The sequence below is a fragment of the Phalacrocorax aristotelis genome, chromosome 2 (genome assembly GCF_949628215.1).
Source record: "Phalacrocorax aristotelis chromosome 2, bGulAri2.1, whole genome shotgun sequence".
Taxonomy (NCBI): domain Eukaryota; kingdom Metazoa; phylum Chordata; class Aves; order Suliformes; family Phalacrocoracidae; genus Phalacrocorax; species Phalacrocorax aristotelis.
The window spans coordinates 26221123-26245927 of record NC_134277.1 but is presented as its reverse complement, the minus strand read 5'-3'; the positions used below and the strand labels follow the sequence as shown (position 1 = coordinate 26245927).

Genomic DNA, 24805 nt, shown 5'->3' with positions numbered 1-24805 from the left:
TTACCAACTCTAACAATACCCTGAAGAAAAGACATGTCAGTTAAGAAGAGAACAACAAAAAAAAAAAGAACAAGGAAAACAGAAAGAAGAGACAAATGTAATAGCAATGGTCTTTGGGAAACAAAGATTCTCTATTGTTATTAAATAAATTACTGCTTGATTTCAAACATAATCATACCTATATCCATCATAATTCCATGGAACCACAAAATCTCATCAATATGTTACAAGGCAATGCTGTACAATAAGTTTCTCTTAGGTGTTAAACACTAAAATTCTGCTCTACTGATACGGTACAGTGCTCCATAGAAAATAAGGGGGCCTGAGATCATCAAGCACCTGACAAGACGGATACACCCTTAAATATTCTTTATATATGGGTATAACTCCACCATTCTCCCCAACACTGGTACACTGGTGGTGACAGAAAATAGGAGAATCCTTGGGTAGGAGGGAAGGCGGGGTACCAATTCACAGGTAATACATAATGCTATAGGTAGCCCTACCTTATTTTTGAGGACATGAGAAAAGTGAAATGAAGTAATTCTAATACCATCTAGTATTGTGCCGCTTCACCAACTTTGTCTTTTGCCAGTAACCACCCAGAAATGCAGTCTCTAGCCAATAAACACTGATTGTGCTGCTCTCATTACCTTGCTAACCTTGCCTCCTGCTATAAACTGAACTGATATAATCAAGGACAGCAAATGCCACTGATTTTAAAGGCTAACCATGGACCATTTTGCTGATTTATTATGACATCTTTACAACATGTGCTAAACTTCTAATGATGGTGCACCCAGGACAATCATTCACTACTGAAATGATTCATTTTATTTCTAAATAAAACTAAAATCTATAAACATTGTCTTGCCTTCAGACCACAATGGCTGTTAATGACACTATCCAGTATTTCTAGGCAGAATATTTTGAAACTCAGCTTCTAATTTTTACACTTCTAAAAAAAATACAGTTTCCCCCAGATGATCTGTTCTCCACATAAACCTTTTAGGTCATGACCAGTCACTTCTTACTTTTCTCTTCAGCAGATTTTATATCCTTCACCTGTCACTGTAAAATACAGAACGTATTTTACAAACCTGGAATCATTCTTGTAGATTCTTTGGAAACATTCCCCACATTCTTCAAAATAAGAAGAAATGCAAACCCCAAAATACCACAAACCAGTGCAATAACAAGATTCATCTGGGAGGATATTCATGTAATTGAATATGACACTGTATTTTATCTTCATAGCAGAGTATCAGGCAGAAATAAAGATAGTACTAGGATAATTTTCAAGATACCCAGCCTACAGTTACTTTGTTCTATCTACATTTCTTAACATCACCAAAACTTGGTTAACTTGAGTTTCACATTCTGTCTGTACATGATAAACTCTAACAGAAATTTAACTGAGGCAACTAAGACACCTTCTGAAGAAGAAAAATAATAAATATGCTTGAAAGAACACTCCATAGACCTATGCAGATCAAAATCTAGTCCACAAGATGAGGAATATACAAATCTTCAAGTTTTTAATAATGATGCCATATTTCTCTGGAAGCACTGCTAAAAAGGCTTGTGTTTTAAAAGGAGATTAATTATTTAAAGAATCACATTAATAATTTAAACAACCACAAAAAGGCCATTTAATCTGCCAAATATACAATGATAGAGTGGAATATACCTGCATAACCTATTCAGCATGAAAGTTAAGTCTTTTTTCTATTCAACATTTTGAGGTAAAGGCAATGATTTTGCTCAAACTACCTTTAATACTGGGTTCCACATAGCTGTTCTGCTCAGAGGAGAAATTTAACACATGTGAATGGAGTAGTATCGAGACCGCACATTTGACTATCAACTCTGAACAAATCAGCTGGTAGGTGGTTCACCCACAAGGGACCATGTTTGTTTTTCCTTTCTTTATGTGTGTGTAGTGTGGACAGGGGAAGATATGCGGCTGGGGCTTTCCTGAAGAGTTACAGAAAAAGGAGACAATTAAAGAGGGGTGCTGCTCTGAAGTGACAGCAAGCACAAAACTGGCCAAAAGGTGCTCCTGGCGTTCTAAGTAACCTTCAGTTTACTGGAGAAAAGGAAGATGACTTGAGGATTAGGCAATTCCATTTTTTACCTCTTCTTGTTTTATTAAGGATTTTAATCCTCAAATACTTACAGGAACAAAGAGATCGTTGTTAAAATCCTTCACCAAGCTCTGTTTCGGGCTTTTCCTAATGTAGTGTTCTTATTCATAAACCTCTTCCTGCTGAAGGAGTTAGAACGACTACAGACTACACTGGAGGACTTAAGATATCTCAGATCTAATTTTAGGATCCAAGCTCCTCTACCGTATGGTAGGGCACATAACAAAGTTTGAACTTGGGGGTGTACTCTATGTTTCTAATGTAGAAACCATGACTAGTTAGACTACATAACTGTGTCCAAACTCTGGCAAACAGCAATCCCTGTGGATCAGACTGTAAATTCTTCAAAGACAAACTGAAAGCAAATTAGAGTCAGAAATGGTTTAGTCAATTGATCAGTACATATTGTCATAACATAACCAAGCTTATATAATTAAATGGGCAACTAGCAGTCTAGTAGCTGGATTCATCTAATGAACTGCATCACAGACAGTGAGAAATAGAATGATAATTTGTGAAGAAACACAAACCATGAACTTTCATGATGAGTTTGAAACCAATTGATTTTACAGTCTGCAGTTAAAAGCTGCAGACCAGCTTCAGAACCACAATTTACTCTGCAGCGACTGTGATTCTTTATGACATTGTAGCCTGCCTATATCTTACTGTGTAAGCCCATTTGCTTCATGCTCTTGAAATTGGAAGTTCTGAACAACTGTGTCTACTTCTAACACCACTGTATAGCCCCATCTGGGGGCATGAAGGCAGAATGATTGAGGCAGAAGACTCCTTGCTCAAATCCCTTTTAAGTCTGAAGTCTAAGTTACCTGGGGATCTCAAGTATAGAGAGAGAGACAGCAGACAAAAAGAATAAGAATTTCTGTGGATAGTGCAATTGTTCTTTTTTTTTTATATATATATATTGATATGGGTCCAACTGTAAGCACTTTATGAATCAGTGTAAGAGACACAATACTTCACAAATACGAGTAAGCAAGCTTGTAAATACCAGAAATTGAAATACATGGGAAACTGGTAATTAAACTTTTCTTCTGTTTACCATTCCTCTACCAGAAGCAACCATTCTCATGCCAAATAATTTTATTTGTTTGCCACCAACTTTCCTCAAAGAGGTTGTTAAATGCTAAGTCCTGATATCTCCGATTTTCTGACATGCACATTTGTCCTCTAATGTACAATAACGTTTGAAAGCAAATGGATCTTCTTGAGGAAGGCTAGATAGAACAATTGTGTCTGAAAACCCCTGTAGCCAGTCAGGCAGCTGGATTAAACAAGTGGTATTAAAAAAGAGAACAAAGGAACAGTTCATAGCCCTTTGCAATTAATATTTTTGTTTGCTTATCAAATCTAAAAAGAATTAAAAGTTGACAGTAAAGATAAAAGCAGTATTAACATAGACCTAGGAGACAGCCTGGTATTTGTTTACAAATCAATCACATCAAAAGAGGCACTAAATCAATTGTATAACCATACAAATAAAGAAAGATTCATTCTAGCTGATAGGAAGAACAAGGCAGTACCTGTGTGTAATTCAGTTACCAGGTACATAATTAGCTGGGTCTGAGTACAATTCAGCTAGCAAAGATTGCACAGTGACTTGCCTCCCTGGTGAAAATCAGTAAGTGTGTAAATAATTTCTAGGGATGTGTTGAAGACAAACTGTGAATGTGGGGCTTGCGGAGCTGTAACAACATGGTGCAGAGAAGAGAGAAGATACAGGGGCAAGATTCAGGCTGTGATACTGGAGGTTAAGTATCAGCATCTAACAGCAGCACCCTCTTAACTCGTCTCAGCACTGAGTAGGGGACCAGAGAGAAGGAGGCTTATGTTATAGCACAGAAAATGGCATAAGGAAGCTGAGTTTCCAGTCATTAGAAGCTCAGAAAACTAGGAAGGATGACCTTTATATTAACAGAATGAAAGAATTATTGGCTATTAGAAATAAAAAGACACTATCTGAGCTTTTGAAGAGGAGGCTAATGAAGAACCAGAAGATAAAGAGTATCCAGTTTGAGATGGTGCACAGGTAAAGCTGGGGAATTGAAATGACAAATTTTAAAAGAGAATTTTCAGACAATATCTGGAAGCTTGACAGAATACAATCAGTGTAACAAAGTAATACCGCAGAACATATGTTAGAATCAGAGTTCATAGTATTTGAAGGGTGGTGCTATTTACCTACCTACCTTCCTTCCCGCCCCCCCCAAAAAAACCCAAACAAACCAAACTCACAGATAAATAAACTAACTCTATCCACAAATATCAGAGAATCCCAGTGGAATAAAATTCTGGGCTTAAACAAAAAAAAGCTTTGGTGACCACCTGACCAAAACTGTAACAATAAAAGTGACATGCTGACCAAGAAGAGAAACGCTGCAAGAGCAGAAACCACAAAGATAAAGGGAACTTCCAGTCACTGTGTCTCCCAAGCATATTGACAAAATGCTATGCTAATACATGATGCTTAAATTAAAATTTCAGGCTACATAAGCAACTGAATAATAGGCAAAATAGTTAGCAAATACATGAGAGGAGAAACAACTCCTGACTTTGTCCAAAGCAGTCTACAGTACCTAATCCAAAATGTTACCATCAAAGAACCACTCAATAACAATTCCCAAAATGCACTTAGATTCACCATTCTTGCAGAAGCAGAAAAATCAATCCACTGTCTACTTTCAAAAAGTGGTACTAATTATAATCGTGGAAAAAATTATATTCTAGAAACACCAAAGGAATCTGTACAGGTAGAACAATGGGACAGAATCGTATGGGAAATAAGAAGCTGAAGTTGTGCCCAGTTGAAGAATATGTAAAGAACGAAGTCTGGAAAAGGTAAATGTAAAATCACAATAAAGAAGACTCTGAATGTTTTTTGAGCAGTAGGCCAAGTGCATTACAACTCAGAATAAATAATTTTAAAACATCACACAGTAAATCTGTCAATGTGTTTGTAAAGTTGGTCGCTGGAGAAAGTGCAAAAGCAATCTCAAATAACATAAAGCAGAAAAGTTATATGAATTGCTGGAGTCCAGATTCTCTGTGGATGTACCACACATGCTTTACAAGGGACACAAAGTAAAGCCAGTTTCAAATTGAAGTCTCGGCACAGGTTCTAGAACCACCAATAAACCAGATACTAATATAAATACCCAGCACCTGGTGGTACTTATTCATGAGTCCTAATGGAACTCAAATACAAAACTTCTGAACTATTATAATATGCAACTTATTGCTTAAATCTGTCATGGTACAATATTAGAAGGAGGTAAAAGTAACACTGATACTAAAAATAGCTCCAGAGAAAATCACAGAAGTACAGGGAGGGCATCAGTTTTTACTGCAGAGGGAGGTCACCAGTGAAGTCCCACAGATGCTGGGACAACATTGTTTAAGATATGCAGAAATTATGTAGAAAAGCAGATGAATAATGAGGTGACAAACTTTGCTGAGGATATTAAGTTAATGAGTGTAGGCTCAATAAGCATGAAGTTAGACACAGAAGAAAAATACCTAAACTTTACATACAAATGCTGAACCCTGAATTAATCATTACCGTTCAAAATACAGATCTCGATATTATAATAGACAGGCTTGTGAAAATGTTAGCTGTTCTGAAAATGTTAAATGTCTGTTCTTGTGTTCTTTAAATTAAATTACCGCACAATTAAATACCAGTCCTCATTACTTAATATAATTTAAAAATTTGATGGGAGACCTTCAAAGTCATTATGATTCCCAATTACTCATTACTATCCACTACTTTCACAAACATTAAAGTAATTTTTAATTTGTGAAAAGGTAATTATGTTTAAGTATGTTAGCACAGATGTATGGATGGCATCCTTTAAAAAGCTGGGCCCTGTAAATTAAAGACATCAAACCTGTTCTTGAAACCTGGACAGCATTTCCCAGTCTCAGCTACAGAGCAGAATAAAAAGAGCTCTAATTTTCTCTCAGGCAGTTATTTCACTCCTCTTTACATACATAGATATGCCTTTGCCTACCTTTAAAGCTTTTTCTCCAGTGTTATAATCTTGTCACTATTTCCAGTTTTTATAAGCCTACATGAGTCTTCTTCATGCTGAGGAGTTTATGTCATGAAGTTCATGTATGTGCAATCCAGCTTTTCCATTGTTCTCTACAGAGAGTGTATGTTTTGGGCTGTTCATCTTTGTAATTTTTCCAATTAATCAAAAACGATTAAAAAGTCAATTCAATATACTATATCAGACCTTTTTCCCCCAAAACAGCTTTGTGAAACACTGTGCATGTCATTTACTAATAGCAGTATACAGACTTGTGATTATGTATGAACTTTTACCTCAACACAGGTTTTCATCCCTGAGGCAGCAGCATAGTGCAAAGGTGTATTTTTTTTGTTATCAACAGCATCAATGGCTGCTCGTTCATATTGTCCTTCATCCAGCTTTGCTCCCTTCCACTTGAGGATCATTTGCAGACAATCCGCTCTTCTGCAGTCGTCTTCTGAGGGTCGTGTCAGGCGAGGATGAAGAGCTCCTTCTGAGATCATGATCTGAGGTCCCATACACAGTAAGTGCATAGATGTCTCATTGTGCACATTCCGTTTATTTGGGTTACCATCTCTAACAAAAAGGAAGGTTCTGCAAGGGGAGAAAAAAAAACCAGAAGAAAAATAATTAGCACACAATTCCACTCATTTCATTGAAGTGGGAAGGGTCTATTATGACAGCTCTCTCTTCTTCTTGCTAAGATTTTGATTAGCCATGATAGTGATAAACATTCTTAACAGATAATTTCTACTGGATAGCTCTCCTTCATTTCTCTTAGGAGTCAAGAGCCAAGATAGGGATGAATTACTGAAATACCATTAAGTACCCTATACAATTACTTTGCCAGTGTAGGACATAAATTTTAGTTGGCAAAGTTTATTCTACAATTCTGTGTTGTATTGCAATAAACGTTATTATGTTACAAGTTTGATGAAATACTTTCTTTTTTTATTCCGTGTCCTGAATAGTAGTGCATTTAGTAGTTTGCAAATAGATTATGCCAGAGCAATTTCTTAAAAGTTCATTTTCCTTTCCTGTATCTTTAGTCCGATGTCAAGGCAGTACTTCCTACTTCTTGAAAATATATGAAATACTTTTCCTGCTAGCACTGCATGCATTGAGGAAAGGCTATTTGCTTTCTCACTCTAGAATATATGGAAGTGCAATGTAATGCAAACCCTCGCCTATGAAGATGACAGAGGCTGGCAAGAATTTAAGTCTTCTCTTGAATGCTTTAGAGGAAATTCAAAGTAGACCATAAACTATGCCAGCAAAAAAGATCAGCTGAGGAATGAAAGGGAAACAACAGACTGATTCCTGGAATCACAACACTGATTCCTGACAGCTCCTGAGACAATGCAGCTCTCTGCTGCTTCTTGCCAGCAAGGAATTATAGAAGTTACAATCCAATTCTGAAATGGAAGAACTGAGACGTATCATATAAGCCCTGTGAATCCAAACTTGCTTTAGCCTTTTGAGGTATAGTAAAATAATATTTTTTTTCTTATGGGAAAGTGAATGGTAGGAAATGGCAGAGAAGGCTGGCCATCTCTTTATAGGACTGGGGTCAGAGAGACAGCAATGATGAAAGAACTCTGTGTGAAAGTAGGAAGGACAGTCCCCAGAGAGGTAATACCAGGCTAAATCAGAAGCACGGCACATATGTTCAAGAAGTCACTGCAGAAACACTTGCACTGTTCCCATAAGTCCCCTCACACATAAAACCAGTAGAAGTTACTCTTTATCTCCTCTCCAGACCGTTCCCTGACTCCGAACAGTTTGCAGGTATGAAATAAAACAGTTATTCTGGAATTATCATTAAGTCAATACAGGGGACCAGCTTCTACCCTACCTGCCCTCACCCCTAAGATTGATTAAAAACAGTTACAATCACTTTCAATTTAAAAGAGGCAGCTCAGCCACCTGAAGGCAGGCACCACCTAAATACAAAATCAGACCATATAGCTCTTGGTGAACAGGGGAGAGCAGAAGAACTTGGTAACCAAATTGACAAGAGAAAATGTTATTTACCTCAGTTATTGCCTTATGCTATTGTTACAAGTCTAAATGCTACCTCCCCTTTCCGTTGTCCCTGAATACATCCCACCAGGCACTACACAGTATGCCTTTCTCTCAGAGTTCTCCTGTGCTTTGTTCAGGACAAAGAATAATCCTGAAACTATTTTACTAATAAAGGAAGAGGCTATACAGGGTGGGTGTGGAATCTCCCTTTCAGAAATTATTGAAAACAGACTGGACAAGTATTTCAGTAGAAAAAATTGGGCATGGCTGATCTGGTTCTGCAATGGAATGATGTCTTGATGATAGCTATTTGGCCAGCTGGATTTCTGTCCTTCTTCCCTCTGAATATCTCCAAACAGTTTGAGTTCAAAATGAAACTTATTACCAAAATACTGTTCTTTTAAATAAGTGGTAACAAAGAATTCAGAGGAAAATATAAAAAAACCAGTCTCCTCTATGCTGCCCTATTTTGGCAGCAAAAATGTTCCTTAGAGAAATCTAGATGCATTTGTTAGGAAATATGAATATGCCAAACTTGAGATTAAAGTTGTTGCCAAAAAAGTGATAGCACACTTTGTTTGGTTGGGTTTTTTTTTGTTTTCAGAGCAGAGGGGTTTAGCAACATGGGCAAAATGCTTCACAACCAATTATGTGACTAACCAGTATCAAACACTATTGAAAATGCATTTACTTGTTTGAATTGGCTTTACAGAGTATGAAACCAGGGACAGGGAGAGGGAGGGAGAGGGAGGGAGAGGGAGGGAGAGGGAGGGAGAGGGAGGGAGAGGGAGGGAGAGGGAGGGAGAGGGAAGGAGAGGGAAGGAGAGGGAAGGAGAGGGAAGGAGAGGGAAGGAGAGGGAAGGAGAGGGAAGGAGAGGGAAGGAGAGGGAAGGAGAGGGAAGGAGAGGGAAGGAGAGGGAAGGAGAGGGAAGGAACTCACTGGGGGATGAGGAGATTAATTTTATAGAGGCATTTAGATATGAGAATACTAGATGTCTTATATACAAGGTTTTGCAGGTACCCACTGCAAAACCTGGATATAGAAAACACAAGGCTATATCTATGTCATCTTGGTCTCGGTGAGATGTAACTTTGGAGACTCACTAAAACCCGAGTTTCACTATTTTTGCAAGAAATTCTGTTTTATGGTACACCTGTATCTTTTCTTCTTTTAACTCCCTTTCACAATGTAATTTGTTATATTTTTACTTCAAGTAAAAATCACACCCAACTTAGCTTTCAATGCATTTATAAATTGCAGTATAAACCGAAAAACGTAAAGTTCTTCATTTTTCAATGCAAAGTCCTTAAGTCAAGAATCAATAAAGGGTATTTTTAAAAATTTTGTTATTCCCTCCTCCCTCTACGCATGGCATTTACTATCCATATGACTCCTAATGTTCCATCCCAAAACTCTTGCATCTTCCTTAAGAAAAAGATAGAGATCACAGCACTGGGAAGAAAGAGGCAGCGGCTAAAGATTGTAAGATATCATGTGTGGCTCCCTTTTCAGTAGGTTTTAAAACTAGATAATACTGATGTTCAAAAGTCAGTAGGCCTCGCTATTTTTAGCTGACATCTGTAACACAAAGTTTGTAAAGGTAGCAGACACCTGTTACCTTCAGATTTGCTGTGGAATGAGTAGAGAAGAGAGGGTGATAAAAAAGGGGCCAGATCCCTTCTGCAATCACTACAGTGGACTGCGGTATGGTACCAGAAGTACCATTTTCTTGAATGCAGAACCGTTCGGCAGGAGTCCTGGAGGACATACAACTGAGGAAGTATTGAGATTAAAGGCCTCAACTGGCACAAAGGTAAAGCACCAAGCTTGTGGTATGAAGCTAACAGAAACAATTCAGTATTGCAAAGAGGATGGACTTCGTCTTTCTCATCAAGTACCTGAACTCTATTCAGAGTTTGTGTTTAGACTGTATAACATGCTGGATGGGTGCACTAATTAGACCTGCATATTTTGTATGTCAGGAGAGTCCTTTAGGTATTCGTTAACCACATCTTTTCCTCCCTCTTTGAGCTGCTTTATATTCCATATACTGATTCCTGCTACTTTGCTAATTCAAAGTAAAATGTTACTTTAAAATTCAGTGAAGAACTTCTGCGGTTTCTGTATGACACAGAACCAGGGCTTGAAGTTTTTTAATTGCGAGAAGACCTTAATTGTCTCCTCTCAAACCAGATGAAGTTTCTCTAGTATCTTTAGCTACCTAATCATTATCTACTACACTTGATAATATTATAAGGTACATTTCTATTGTCAATATTTAGCTCTTTATCATAAGTGGAATTCCATGGTGTCATATTTTAAAGCATGTGATTCACTCCTGAATCAGGTTACAGTGCATCTGATTTCAGAATAGCACAATGTTCTTGTGGTGACCCATGAAAGCCATAAATCAGACACTTTTTCTTACAAAACAGTATTTTACATACAAACAAAAATATTCATAATCTCTGCTAATAGCAAAGTTAACTGAATCGTATCAATTAAAAAGACCATCCTGCCTAAGTTCATCTCCTTCATTTTTTAAAAACCTTACTATATGTTTCCCAACAACTCTGCTGAAAATCTCTTTAATAATCCCAGACTATGAGATTCCATCCCTATTTGACTGACTTTATGCTGTAATCTATTAGTTTTCCATTACTAAGTTTTATCTAGGTTTATAGAAGAACCTTTGTAGAAGACACAAATGCTGAATGGATACAAAAGCTCTCCTATAGCTCGAGGTAGATATTTTACCTTATCCGTAACAGTTCAGTGATGAGATGGTTCTGCCCTAGGCTGAAACTGTACATAAAAGTAGAATTTGAAGGCTGCCAAACCAGTACCCCTTTTTAAACCCCAAAATTCTTTCTAAAGGGTTAAACAATAGTTTAAAAGGTAGGTTTAGTAGTAATTATTAGTTAAATTTCTTCCACTGTAAAATTAAGCTTTTGTTTTAAGAAGTTATGTATACATTAATCTAAAATAAGAAGTGCTTATGACCTGCCTGCTTGCAGATTCTCTGTTCTTAAACAAAATATAAGGGCACTTTTCTGTATTAACCAAATGATTAAAAGCTCTAGGATGGATTTAAATCTTTTAAAGTGTCATTGTGCTGTTTTGCTATCACTTTATAGTGTAGAGAATATCCCTACTCAAGTAAGTCTATCAGCAAGGTAGATTGTCATCCCCTGCAGCAAGAAGTATCAGCAGATACATCCCTAGTAGGCTATTCCTTTGCCTAAGCTCAACATTTGCTCTTCTGTCAAAGTTACCTGCTAAAAAATTGTCCAACTATAAATATGTTGAAAACTTCAGTAAGAACCATATGCAAATTTTCACGAACAATTTTGTGACATTTGTAAAAAAATGCTGTTGGGCTTGGGGAAACACTAGGTTTGGTTACTTGTTCTCCTTGCTTGTCACTCAGCTCCTGTGTCTCATAAATGCATGTGACAAACAGAAGAGCTGCCAAAGGCAATGAGCACCTCACTCTGGACACGTAAATGGGCTTCCAAGTGCCACAGTATTCCCCCTTTTTCTGTCCTTAATCTCTTCCGAAAGTCAAAGGATCAGCTCTTCAGTGCAAGGGGAAGTCAAGCCAACGCTGAAAAGCCCAGATGAACCCATGACTTGAAGTTCAAAGAGGATAATGAATGTCCAAAAAAGGGTAAATGAATACATTTTACATCCACAAATTCACTTTTCGACAGGGCCTCATTTTTACCACTGGCATTTGGTGCGTAAGACTTTCACAGAGCAGTGCTATAGACCCCTGCAATTTGGCTCGCAACTTCAGAGGTACAAAAAGCAAAATTTTGCCTGGAAATGTACTGATAGGGTGAAAATATGCATTGCTTATGGGAAATACCACTTAACCACAAGGCAGCCAGACTTTACTCCAGTTGCAGTTTCCAGATTTTGCTTAAAGATGTAGCTTTTTGTGGAATCCAAACTTGAGGTGACAAAAGCATGAAAAAAGTGTTGAAAAAAGTGACAAAAAAGAAAAGGCTGTAACATTCACACCTACCACTATCTGTATTCGCAGAAAAGCGGCAAGAGACTCAAGATCACAAGGCTGTGAACTTGAATAATAAACAACTGGCACATTCCCTCACTCTGGGAAACTGACATCAACACAAACATTTCTTCAGGTTTTAATAAAATCTTTCATGTTTGGGGCAAGAAAACCACTATATTTACAGTCTCTCTTCTTCACTCTAAATAAATCCTATATATTTACAGCTAAGTGTATCTCTACACATGTATATACATGTATGCATATAAAACCATATGAAAACGTACCTATGTATAGAAAAATAAAGCCAGACTAAAAACTAGCATAAAATGAAATTATAAGTGTAGTTCTGATAGCTGGAGACTAAAGCATGTCTGAATTGGCTCAAAGACTTGCTGATCTTCGAATACAAAGCACTTACGTATACAATATAAACAACATGGCAAATTGCACCATTGCTTTGAGCAAGACAAGTAAGGTACTAGAAAAAGGTAATCTGCAGCAACAAGGTAAACTGATCTGCACAGGGTTCCCTTCCACAACGTCCCCTCTGGTCCTTGGGTTAGTTAGCCCATGTAAGTCCAGCTCGCTATTAAAAAAGTTACACTGCAAACTCCAGTGCACAAACTTAAAGCTCACAATTTTTTGAATTAAGTATGGGTAAGCCATAAGTTACAAAAACATACAGAAGAGCCAAGCCCTGTTACCCAGTAATTCAAAACTCATATGCAATAAATTAATTCATGCAATTATTGAATCATTCAGCTTCCAACACAGTAGGTCAATACCAATGCACTAAAACCTTGAATAATCATGGTTATTTCATTAACTCAGAGTACTCTTTCCTCCAAATGTACTATGACAAAATAACCACAGTCTAGTAGCGAGCACTTGAAGAAATCTTTCTAGTCATTACTGACTGCTGTACAGGAGTATGAGCTGGTTTAAATAATTTTGTGAAGAGTATTATTATTTACCTGATGTTGAAAGCCACATCTAGTAGAAGTAATTATTGGGGTATTTTTTTTCATTATATAGTGCTAGAAAATGCTTTATTATACTTACAGTTTCTTCTCTGTTTCATTAAGATTCTTAAGCTTCTCATACAACCCAGGAATCTCCTGCATGCAGCAAAAACCTGGGCAGGAGACAGTGACTGTTTCTATTCGAAGATAAAGAATCTGCTGACAGACCATTAACTATTTATCAAAGAAAAAACACAGACTACTATCCTGACTTTTTATAAGCCTTAAATTCAATTGGCCCCTTGCCTAAGAACTGTTACTAACACTACCGGCATTCCCATGAACACTAGTAATTTCCCGCCAAAGTAAGGAGCAAGGTTATACCAGTGGCAATTTGGGATAACAAAGGAAGCATCCGAGACGATACCAGCTCCACAGCTGATATAAGTCTGTGAAGAGCTAATTCTTCCTTCTGAAATTTGAAGTCTTCACAGACATTTCAAAATCCCTTACATCACGTACTCCACTCTGGCCCCCAGTTGTGTATTTTTCCTAAACGGAAATGCCTCCCATTTGTTCCCATTCATAAGACTCCTATCAAGTACAGCACATCTGGCAAAATGGGTTAAATCTATTTCCTGGGTAATCAAACAGTTTCTGCAGATTTTCAGAGAAAACCACCAATTTGCGAACAAAGACCACACTATGGCACATATGAATGATGTCTTTTACTTAGAGCAATCTAAGGTTCAAATGGAAATCTTTGACTCTGCCAACATATGTTCTTCTGGGCCTGTTTCACTTACGGACTTAATGTAATGTTCAGTACAAAAATAGGGCCTAGAACACAACCACTGTCTTCACTCGCTCCTAAATTCGTTCTAAAAAGACTTAGAATCTTTTTCACTGTATTGCTGTCCTTTCACCTATGGTTTCCCCAAATAGCTTGTTTCCAAAAGACTATAAAGGTAGGTCAGCACCTGGGTCTGATTTCCAGTTCCGGACTGACTCATGTTAACGTAGTAACTCATCACCTAAAGACACCTAAGAAAGGTTTTATACAAATATGCATCAATAAAGAACTTGCTATTCTCTTTACTAAAAAGATGCAAATAGGTTGAAAAGTTTCTTTGGTTTAGTGGTTTTGTGTCAGCTGATATGATTAAGTATGACCTTCTGTAGATAGATAGTAGTCTTTGGCTTGGTACAACACAAAAACAAGAGGGACAATGTGCAGGAGTGGCAAAGGGACACAAGTGAATTGTGGAGCACAGATCCAAAGATAGTGTACACTAAAAGTGAAGAACACAAAACTTGGTTAATCCTCACATTTGTTACGCTGTGGGCAAAAATAGTCATGCTTTATATATGGTCCCTATATCTGTTAGGAGGAACAGCAGAACCAAAACACAGAATTAAACCATTCCTGAGGCAAAAAGGTATCAATAACATCCTTAAGTTATCCTTAATCAGAAAACTATTGTATTTATTTATGAGCAACCTGAGCTTGGCCTTCCCTTGGACAGTCAGGAATACTGTTTCCATGATCCCATGCCATGCCTGGCTTCTATTTCAATATTCTGAGTGAGATTTCAAAAGAAAAAGAGCTGAGTGCCAAATCAGAAGTGGCTTCCACTGGAGCTGGCTGCTTACCAGTAGCTTTTGAGACTTCTATTATGCAAAAACTGTATGATTTCCATCTCTGTCTCTGGCCCTTTCTTCTATACATTTCTTACAGCTAGAATCAATTCTCGAACTTAGGTGTCATCCTCCCCGCCTTCTCTCCAAATCCCTCCTTTGAACAGCTTTTTCTGAAGAGACTACCCACACTGAATTATCTTCTCAGACAACTGTGAGACTATTATTTTTAGACTAGTTTCAAACAAATGTCAGATGAAATAATAGGCATGAAACTACCAATGAGTGGGTTCATCTCCACCATTTAAACACAGAGCTTTGGATTTCTGTGCAGGGACCATTATCAATGTATCAGCTTGTAAATCACCTAGCAGTGTATGACATCTAGTGTTGACATTATTTATATAGCAATAATGATGAAACATAGCAAATACAGGCTTTGCATAATTTCTATCCTTTCTGTTTCTTAAAAACTATGAATGTTTTACAGACATTGTCTCATCTTCCTCTATCCCTCTTTCCAGAAAAATCTTTCAGTCTATATGTTGCTTGATCTTTAATGACACTAATTTTTATTTTCCTTAAATGTCTCAATGAAGTAATTTTATTACATTTAAATTGAAAAAATTTACAAATTTAAAAGATCAAATCATCCACAGTCTATATTTTGGCCAAAAGGAAAACTGGGTTTATATACAGTGTCACTGAATGCTTTAGCTGGATATTGCATTTGGCTATAATTAATTAAATAACTTAATTATTTCTGCTAAATTTACTTCTGTTTATCAGAAACTGCAAATCTCTCAGTCCTTATTCCAGTAGCTACTGAGCCAAGAGATCTCCCTGGTAGAGAAGCCACATGTGCTTCTACCCCCACGGTGAAGTTAAGCCATTTCACACAACAATTCAGCAGTTACCAATCAACTTGACAGAGTCACAAACTCTACCTGGTAACAAAATTAGTTGAAATAAACATTCAGTCATCCTGGCTGGCAAGGACCAAAGCTGTACTCCTCTACAACCCAAATATAATTTTACTTTGCCTGTGGTAAAATGTTCACAAGGGTTCTACTAAGGAGAACAGACAACGCAGAATACCAAATTTTTAACAGTGTACTGCATTAATATATCTCATCTCACCAGTCATTTCCAAGGAAAGAAAAATAAGAACAATGCAGGGAACAGATTATTGTTTTTGTAAGAGCATTTAAACAGTGTCTAAACGTGTGCAGGGAAGAGCACTGCAACCTAAGGTTCCCACTTTTCTAAAGGGTGCAGAAAAACCTAGTAGCAAGAAGCAGCAATAACTCAACACACTCAACAGTGGCACCTGTAACTGGAGGGCAAGGCTGCGTTGTGGCCAATTAACATAGGCACCACATATATTAAACCTGTTAAGGTTAAAATAATCAGAATTCAGCTAGAAAAAGGTCAGTTTTAAGAGCTAAAAACATGGCAGCTGCCTGGCATTTGAGCTTTGCTTGTAGGTTACACTACTATTAAGATAAAGACTACCCACTGTTTTGTATTTTGTGAGGAAGTCGTGAGGAGCACCAGGGAAGCCACCTTGGGAGGCCACACATCTAGTTAGTGAGAACTGCTTTTAACAAGATTTTTGAGCTTCAGGGAAAAAAAACACAAGGGAGTTAGTCAGATAAGGGCTTGAGTTTTTCAACCTGTCTTAGCTGTACTTTAGAAGACAATGCCCAACTGGGTGACAGCCTTTGAGAAACCTAGCAAACACTATTCCTCCTACTCCATGTCTGTAGCTGCTCCTCTAAGTGTCCCCACTGTCTTCTGTTGTTGCAGTTTTCTCCACTGAGGAGAAAGTTGCAGTCTCCAGTCACAGTATAAACTTGCTCAATTTTAAAGGCTTCCTAATTTTATCATTCCTCTATCCTCTTGACTGCTCTTGAGACTGGTTATCATGAAAATGACCTTATAAAGGACTATTTTCTACCACCCAGTCACATGCTCTGCTACTGAAGTTATGGGCATTTCAATTCACTTGGTCCTCTTGCTTCTTTATAAACACTCTCACAAAGTCTGGTCAGATAATGTTCTTCATATATTATTCTCCTACATCAGATCAAAAACTCCCTTCAGTATTTCATATAACAAAGCATTTAGTAGGTGACCAAGCCTCATAACCATATAAAATAATTGATCTGAAAAGGGTTTTACAGAACCAAAGCCCAGGTATTTTTCAGCAGCTGAGCAGAACGACAAGACGACATTCAGATAAACACCAGTGTTTGCCCTTCGATGGATCCAAACACTGCAGACAATGAAAGTGAAACAGTTAACACTGCATCATAAGCAGTATCTCCCACAAGTAGCATTCATGTCTGATATTGTAAAACTGTGAAAGTGTTCAATTTACAGCTTTGCAGGTGCTTACGATTTGATTTTACATGATTTAGCATATTCTAGGATGAAATTAATCTTCTCAGCTCTGGAGATCTACTATGCAGACAACTACCACAGAACCAGTTCTTTTAGATTCCCTTTATAATCAGTAGGAAGAAACAGGCACTTCTGGCACACTATTAATTTAAAATATTTTAGGATCAACTTCACAATAAAAGGATTGTGCTGTTGCCTTCACTAACTATTCTGATTAGATCTATTACCTGGGTCTACACTGACTATAAAGGGAGTCTAGCATGAATAATTCCAATGTAGACATACTTACTTTTATGAATAAAATTAATCTTAAATAAAATTATATTCTAAATATTAAGTTTATCTGTGTAATCATTGATAATTAAAAAGAAGGTTGCTTTTTGTTGTTCAAAGTGAATAATCTAGACAATGACATTCTAATAAATTATTTGGATGAAATATTATATTGTAATATTTTAAGTTATTAAAACAGGACAGAATTCTTTTGTCTTGTGGGAGGAAGGGAAAATAGGTGGATATCTTTTGTACTAAAATGGGAAGTCAAAACTTTTAAAAACTACTTTTAGGAAAGATGCATACGCAACTATTATACCTTCAGAATGTTTTTCTCAAATGAGACATAAAATTGTTGGGAAAACACCAAACAAATGTAATAATTCAAAGAGTTACCATGAAGTCAAAAAAAAAAAAAAAAAGGAAAAAAAAGACTCCTCCAGGATTTCTGAACAAGCTGCTGAAAATGTCCATACATTCAATACAAACTTCCTTACACTGGGATCCTGTTTTTTTGGTTAATAACTCCATGTTTTTCCCATTTGCACTTATTAGACGAAGAGTTGCTTTTAACCTTCTTATTTTTCTTTTGCTCACATTTATATTGCAAGTACAGTTAGGAGAGTAATTTAAATGGGAACACTAGTCTTACTGGCAAAGCACTGAATAGATTTTCAGAAATTTTACAAAGAAAGAATATATTTTGTAGCACCTTTCTGAATATTTCAGCATGAATGATTTAAGTCAATTTGGATCTCTAAGTTTAAATATTTACAGAACTTCTGTCTCGGTCAAAACAGTGGAGAGTAAAGTAGCCTTGTTTTTATTTGCATCTCCAGCAAAAACCCCCCAACATTTGAAATTCAGAGTAGCTTCAACCTTATCAGAAAATATTCAACTACAGCACCTCTCTAAAGCCAGAAGATCCACACAGACATTAACAGGGTTTTCTTTAATACTTCTCCCCTGCAGCACAAAAATGCCCTAATAACCTCTCAACTTGAGAGAAGTCATGTTCTGAAAAACAGTCGGCACATATCTCCCTCCAATATATCCAAAACTAATTTTCAACATGACTGCAAAAGGAATAAAAAACAACAAAACCTGAGATGGGAAGAGACAGTCCCAAAAGTGCTGTGACCAATGCAATGTTCCCTCTGACATCAAGAAATTCTCTGTCAAATTCATCCTATATAACATATTGGTAATCTCAATACGCTTATTTTGATTGCATTACAACTGCTTAGCCCCTACTGAAACCCCTTAAACAGCCATAAAAACTAGGTAAAACAAGACAAGACTGTAGCCTACATCGACCTGAATTCAAATCACCACTACTTTAATGTTCCATCATTCTACTGCAGTGAAAAATACTTCCCAAATTATAGCAATGAAACAAGAAATGCTTCCCATAGCCAGATCCTGAGCACATTTACCAATGTTTCCCTCTGGCTATCTTAGCTATGCCTTCAATGCCAGAGGTCCTTTACTATTATTACTGACAGGCAGGTATCAAGAATGCTAAGAAAAGTGGGGAGTTTTTTTCAGTTTCAGCATTCTTCTCAATTTCCAGAATCTTCTGTAACTGGAAACCTTTGTTTCTCCTATTCTAGAAAAAAAATCAGCTTCACAAACCCATCTCGTCTCCCCACAGCCCCATGTTTCTACCAGCTCCTCCTCCCCCCTCTTCAGCCCAGGACCAGCAGCAACTGCTATGAACAATCCATTTTTGGCCTGAGTACTCGCAAAGTGCTCAGACGTAGCAGTATGAAGCAACAATGAGGAAAATCTGTCATTGATCCAAAAAGCTTCCCAGCAAAGCTACAACACTGAAGTCACACCACAACATATATTGCGCAGTAACAGCTTATCTAAGATGTTTTTTTCCTTTCAACAAGTAGCGTCCTCATGCTTTCCAGCCTTTCCATCTCAGCCACCCTCTGGAAAAGCCTGTTCTCTTGTCATGTTTCAGGAATTGTTCACCAACAGCTAGACCACAGCGAAAAACTTTCCAAACTTTAGGATTAGGCGAAAAAAGTCTGAGGGCATTGGAGATGCTTGATCATCTGAAGACTGTGTTTTCTAAAGAAAACAGATTTTTTGCATGCTCTTTCTCTGTAACATTTTTACACCCATTTAGTGAATGAAATTTAAACTAGCCTCATTTAAACTAGACCTTCATTTATAGGGAATTGTGATACATGTTTATAGTGGAATAAGACCAATCTGTATGTTGTACAAGGCTCTCAAAATCCATCTGAGTGTTATCTTTTATTTTTTTTATGTTTCTGAGCGCAATGTAAATTTTTTTCTCTTACTTCCAGAAGTCTTACCTATCACCCACTAGAGACCACTTATTTATTAGCTTGCTGTGAACACAGTCTGAATAGTGACATCAATACAGTTTTGTAACACAGAGATGACATTTCTGAACTAGAGCTGTTAACAACCAAGGCAAACTTCTCTCGGCATTAGTGCTGAATCTAAGCACTACCAGCAGATGTCTGGAGACCGTAGCAGAAAATCACTGAATAAATCACACTCAAATTGTTCCTGTGGTATTTACAATAGAGTCCAATAATAAAAACTTGAAATGTTTAGTTCTTTGCTTCCAATATGGAAAGCAACCCTCTCATGTTTTCTGGAGAGGTTTCAAGGCACCTTTCTATTTTTTACTAAAAGGCTCCAGACTGTTAGGGGTTGACAAAGACAGTAGCCCAGGCCACTTATCCTACTCACTGGCTAGTCCAGCTTGGTATTCACTAGCCATTATGCACTGATGCATGTCCTGACATATACATGCACTCTAGTCTCTCCAGCTGCTGGCACCCCAGGCTCAGGGACCCCTCTGTCCTGAGGTCCCCCCTTCAGTTGCTGGTACTTAGACTTCCATACACAAACATTCACACAGCAGAGTCCCGTTACCCAGGAAAATAATTACCAATAGGGTTTAATAAATAGATAGAACAGACTGCGGTGACCAAGCATGGTCAGACAAACACCATGGTCTGACATGCCACCCATTTCCACGTAACTGGCCCCTTTTAGCCCCTGCTCTATTGTCCCAAGTGTGTTCCTCCCCAAACCACCTTGATCTCTGTGGTGGGTTGACCTTGGCTGGCTGCCAGGTACCCACCCAGCCACCCTCTTGCTCCCCCACCTCAACAGGGCAGGGGGAGAAAATATGACAAAAAAGCTTGTGGGTTGATATAAGGACAAGGAGATGGCTCATCAATTACTGTCACGGGCAAAACAGACTCAACTTGGGGTAATTAATTTATTGCCAATTATTAACAGGGTAGGATTGCGAGAAAAACGAAACTGAAAACACTTTTTCCCCCATTCCCCCTTCTGCTCACTCAGGCTCAAATGCACTCCTGACTCCTCTACCTCCTTCCCCACTGGACAGCTCAGGTGGATGGGGAATGGGGGTTGTGGTCTGTTCATAATGCTTCATCTCTACTGCTCCTGCCGCTGCTCCCCTGCTCCAGCCTGGGGTTCCACCCACAGGATACAGCCCTTCCAGAACTGCTCCGATGTGGGTCTTTCCCATGGGCTGCAGTTCTTCATGAACTGCTCCAGCATGGATCCTTTCCATGGGGTGCAGCCCTTCAGGAATGGCCTGATTCGTCGTGGGTCCCCCACAGGGTCACAGGTCCTGGCAGAAATTCTGCTCCTGTGTGGGCTCTTCTCCAGAGGCTGCAGCTCCTGCCACAAGCCTGCTCTGGTGTGGGCTCTCCATGTGCTGCAGGTGGGTATCTGCTCCACTATTAACCTCCATGGGCTGCAGGGGGACAGCCTGCCTCACCATGGCCTTCATCATGGGCTGCAGGGGAATCTCTGCTCCAGTGCCTGGAGCACCTCCTCCACCTCTCTCTTCTCAGGCCTTGAAGTCTGCATGGTGCTCCCTCACACATGTTTTTCACTCGTCTCTCACAGCTGCTGTATACAGCATTTTTTACCCTTCCTTAAACATGTTATCACAGAGGTGCCACCAGCATCACTGATAGACTCAACTTTGGCCAGTGGTAAGGTGGTTTTGGAGCTGGCTGGAGCTGGTTGTGTGCAGCATGAGCAGCTCCCGATCTTTCCTGACAGAAACTATCCCTGCAGCCCCCTGCTACCAAAACCTTGCCAGATAAACCCAATACAATCCCTTCTGTAGACTCCTCCTGACGTGTCACAGCTGGGGCATGGGGTGGACAGCTGTCCTGTGACAGCCCTGGAGCAGGGGGCTCCTCCCTCTGATGAGCTTGCCATGATCCCGCACCACTCTGCTTCTGGGCTCCCCTGTGCTCCTGGGAATGAGCCCTCCATCACACAACCTCACCTAAACTCTTACTATATAACTGTACTAATTGGACAGAGAATATGAGATATCTGTCGGTTTCGGTGAACTGCTGAGCACTATGTAATAACTTCTGGCAACTTCACGCAGTGCTTTGAAAAATCTTGTTTGTGCTAATTAGCTGTGACCAGTGATTTTTGGTTTTTAAACATTAAATGCTCTGTTAAAACAAACTGATCTGTCAGGTAAACATTATTTAGGGTTGCAGACCAAATAAAAGTTACATATTAACTGAATGCCTAACTATCTTCCATTTTTTATTTCAACATTTCTAATATGCCAAAGCTTTCTATGAGACTCATGAAAAATTACCTCTAGAAACAACCCTAGTATTTTAACACACTCTTGCTGAATCTTGTGAAGAGAGAAGAAATGAACAGCAAATTTTCAATTTCTTACAGCTCGATTACACACTAAATCCAGTGCCTGAGCTGTAGATGCTGCGTGAAAGGCACAGCAGCCGGATGACTCAGACACCTGCTGTAAAACAGCTGTGCAATTCAAAATTGTTGAGAAAGTTTCGTTGGCTTAAGTTTCTGCCAGTAGACTTCACGCTGGATTATACAAAGTTTGTCCAGGTCAGGAATTTTGCTTTATGACCCTTTCACCTCTTCTCCAATATCCTGTTTCTTCACTTCCGAGATTGCTATACCAGGATGTCCCCAACTCCCTTTCACTGAAAAATGGGTGCCCATGCTTTCACTGTGTCTTTGGACAGTCACCGCCAGCCATACATCTGGTAACAGGGAGTTTGTCCCTTTGTGTCAGTATTTGGTAACAGCATAGCCAGATAGGTTATTTCTGAACATCCCAGAATATCTCTCTTAATATATTCTGTTATGCAAAAGGTGTACTGACAACGGCATCGCACTATTCTATTTTGAGAAAATTTCACACAGTGAATCGTAAAACACATATCAGTCCATATCCACCTACAATAATAGAAATATGAGCCGATAAAGAAAGATTGAATGATATGGTATAGGTACAAGTAACATCTAGAGTTTGAACTACAAGTTAGTGTAGCTACAGATTCCCAAATGTTTAAAATGTTTAAGAGATAAATGTAAAATATCATAGTATTATCAATATCTTATCATTGTAAATTGCTCTCAAAATACACAGATTAATATTAATTTATTTTTACCTACTGTACTTCATCAGTAAATCGAAGCATTCATTTTAATATTCAATTTATTTAATCTCTGTCATATACAGGACTTTCTGTATCAAAAGGAAGAGGCTTACCTGGAAATCACTTGTGTGCTTTCTACTATCGACTTTGCAAACAGGCACACTCTAAGTCTGATATTTTTTCACTCTTACTACCTTGTGTAGATAAAAAGGCTACGTTTTTGTGCAGTATGTCTTAGAGAGGAGGCCTGAACAAAAAAAACCCTTAGAAAGACAGCAGAAAATTAAACAGCAAATAAACCACAGCAAATTACTCCTAGCAACAGTGACAATTCTAACAGTCCAGGTTTTCAGAAGCAGACTCTAGCAAACAGCACCTTCGCTATGTTTACTGACAAAAAAAGGTATTGCAAATCTTGCACTCAAACAAGAAAACAGAATGATTCTTGTTTGTTTGTAGTGTGTGCAAAATAAAACTGAGTTGTCATGTGAAACTTAGACGCTAAAGGCCCCGTGCAAATGCAAAATGTCATTTTTGAATTACCTTTTTTTTTAAACAAGAAGCAATTATTCGAGATCTCATCATAATGGTACAGTATGAATTAACTAATGGACTGCTCAGAAGTCAGTAATTATGACTCCATTTCTTTACATATGTGCAAACAATTTCAAGTGTCCTTGTTGTTTCAGTGAGGCTGTATTTTCTTAAGAGAAATGACCTGAAAATCTCAGAGAAAAAAAAATTACACAGAAAATGTAAAAAAAAGTTATGCTATTTTAAATTAAGCTTAGTTAAATTTTTCCTACAATTTAAGAATCAGGAATGGGGGAAAGTTTGGGTATATTAAGAAACAAACAAACAAAAAGATTTAGTGATGAATCGAAAACATCAATTAAAATAGAAATATAGAATACATGGTGGATAAAAATATTTAGCAAAAATCAAGATAAATGAGAAGTTATAAAGTATAAAAAACTGTTAGGTGAATCTAAAACACAGGAATAATTTATGGTGGAAGGCCAGGTAGCCAGTAAAGTTGCAGCATACAAGGGACAAAAACCATAGGCCCATCAGTAGATATAAACGCAGAGATGAAAAGAATATTAACACTAATACAGTTCGTATATATTTCCATTTTGTTTCCTAATATAAGGAAGATGATAGTTATGAAATTCTAACTTACTACCTACGGAAGACGAGGTTTAGCAATGCCTGCTCAGTACTAGCTTCATAACATACTAGACTAGAACAGCTTGTACCTGCGATGTCTGGACATGGATAAGATGTTAATCGTTAATTGATCTTAGAGCACTGACAAAAATACAGAAGAATGGAAGTAGCTAACATTAGGGATTGCCGTACAAGCTAGCTGTGGCAATAATAAACTTACTCATTATTGAGATATTAACGTTCACTGTTATTATCCAAAATGAAAAATAAAAGCTGCCTGAATAACACAAGAATAAACATATACTGTGCCATCTGGAAGTACATATAATCAATATGGTATCCAATAGGTACAGCTTTACAGATTATTTTAAGCCAGGAAAACACATCAAAAACAGTGGAACAATCACTGTTTCAAAGAACCATGGTATAGGAGTCTTCAGGAAGCAAACTAAAGTTGTCCAAGACTAATGTTACAAAGAAGGAACAAAAGTACTAAAAACAAATAAAAAACTTATACCAGTCTGTGACTACGGGCTAATTTGCATGTTTTCTATTACTGCTTGAACATGTTACAAATTCTATGTCTGCAGCACAGACACACATATGCACATTTATGCACACACACAT

The 24805-nt window shown here is 38.0% G+C and overlaps 1 protein-coding gene across 4 annotated transcripts in view; it reads right to left on the bottom strand.

Moving 5' to 3' along the window:
* Nucleotides 1-24805, bottom strand: part of ANKIB1 (ankyrin repeat and IBR domain containing 1) — a 103402-nt gene that overhangs the window by 37838 nt on the left and 40759 nt on the right. For all 4 annotated transcript variants that reach the window (XM_075082814.1, XM_075082816.1, XM_075082815.1 and 1 more), the window contains exon 3: nt 6493-6793. In XM_075082814.1, coding sequence (XP_074938915.1) covers nt 6493-6793 — 301 coding nt within the window. The remainder of the gene's footprint in view (nt 1-6492; nt 6794-24805) is intronic.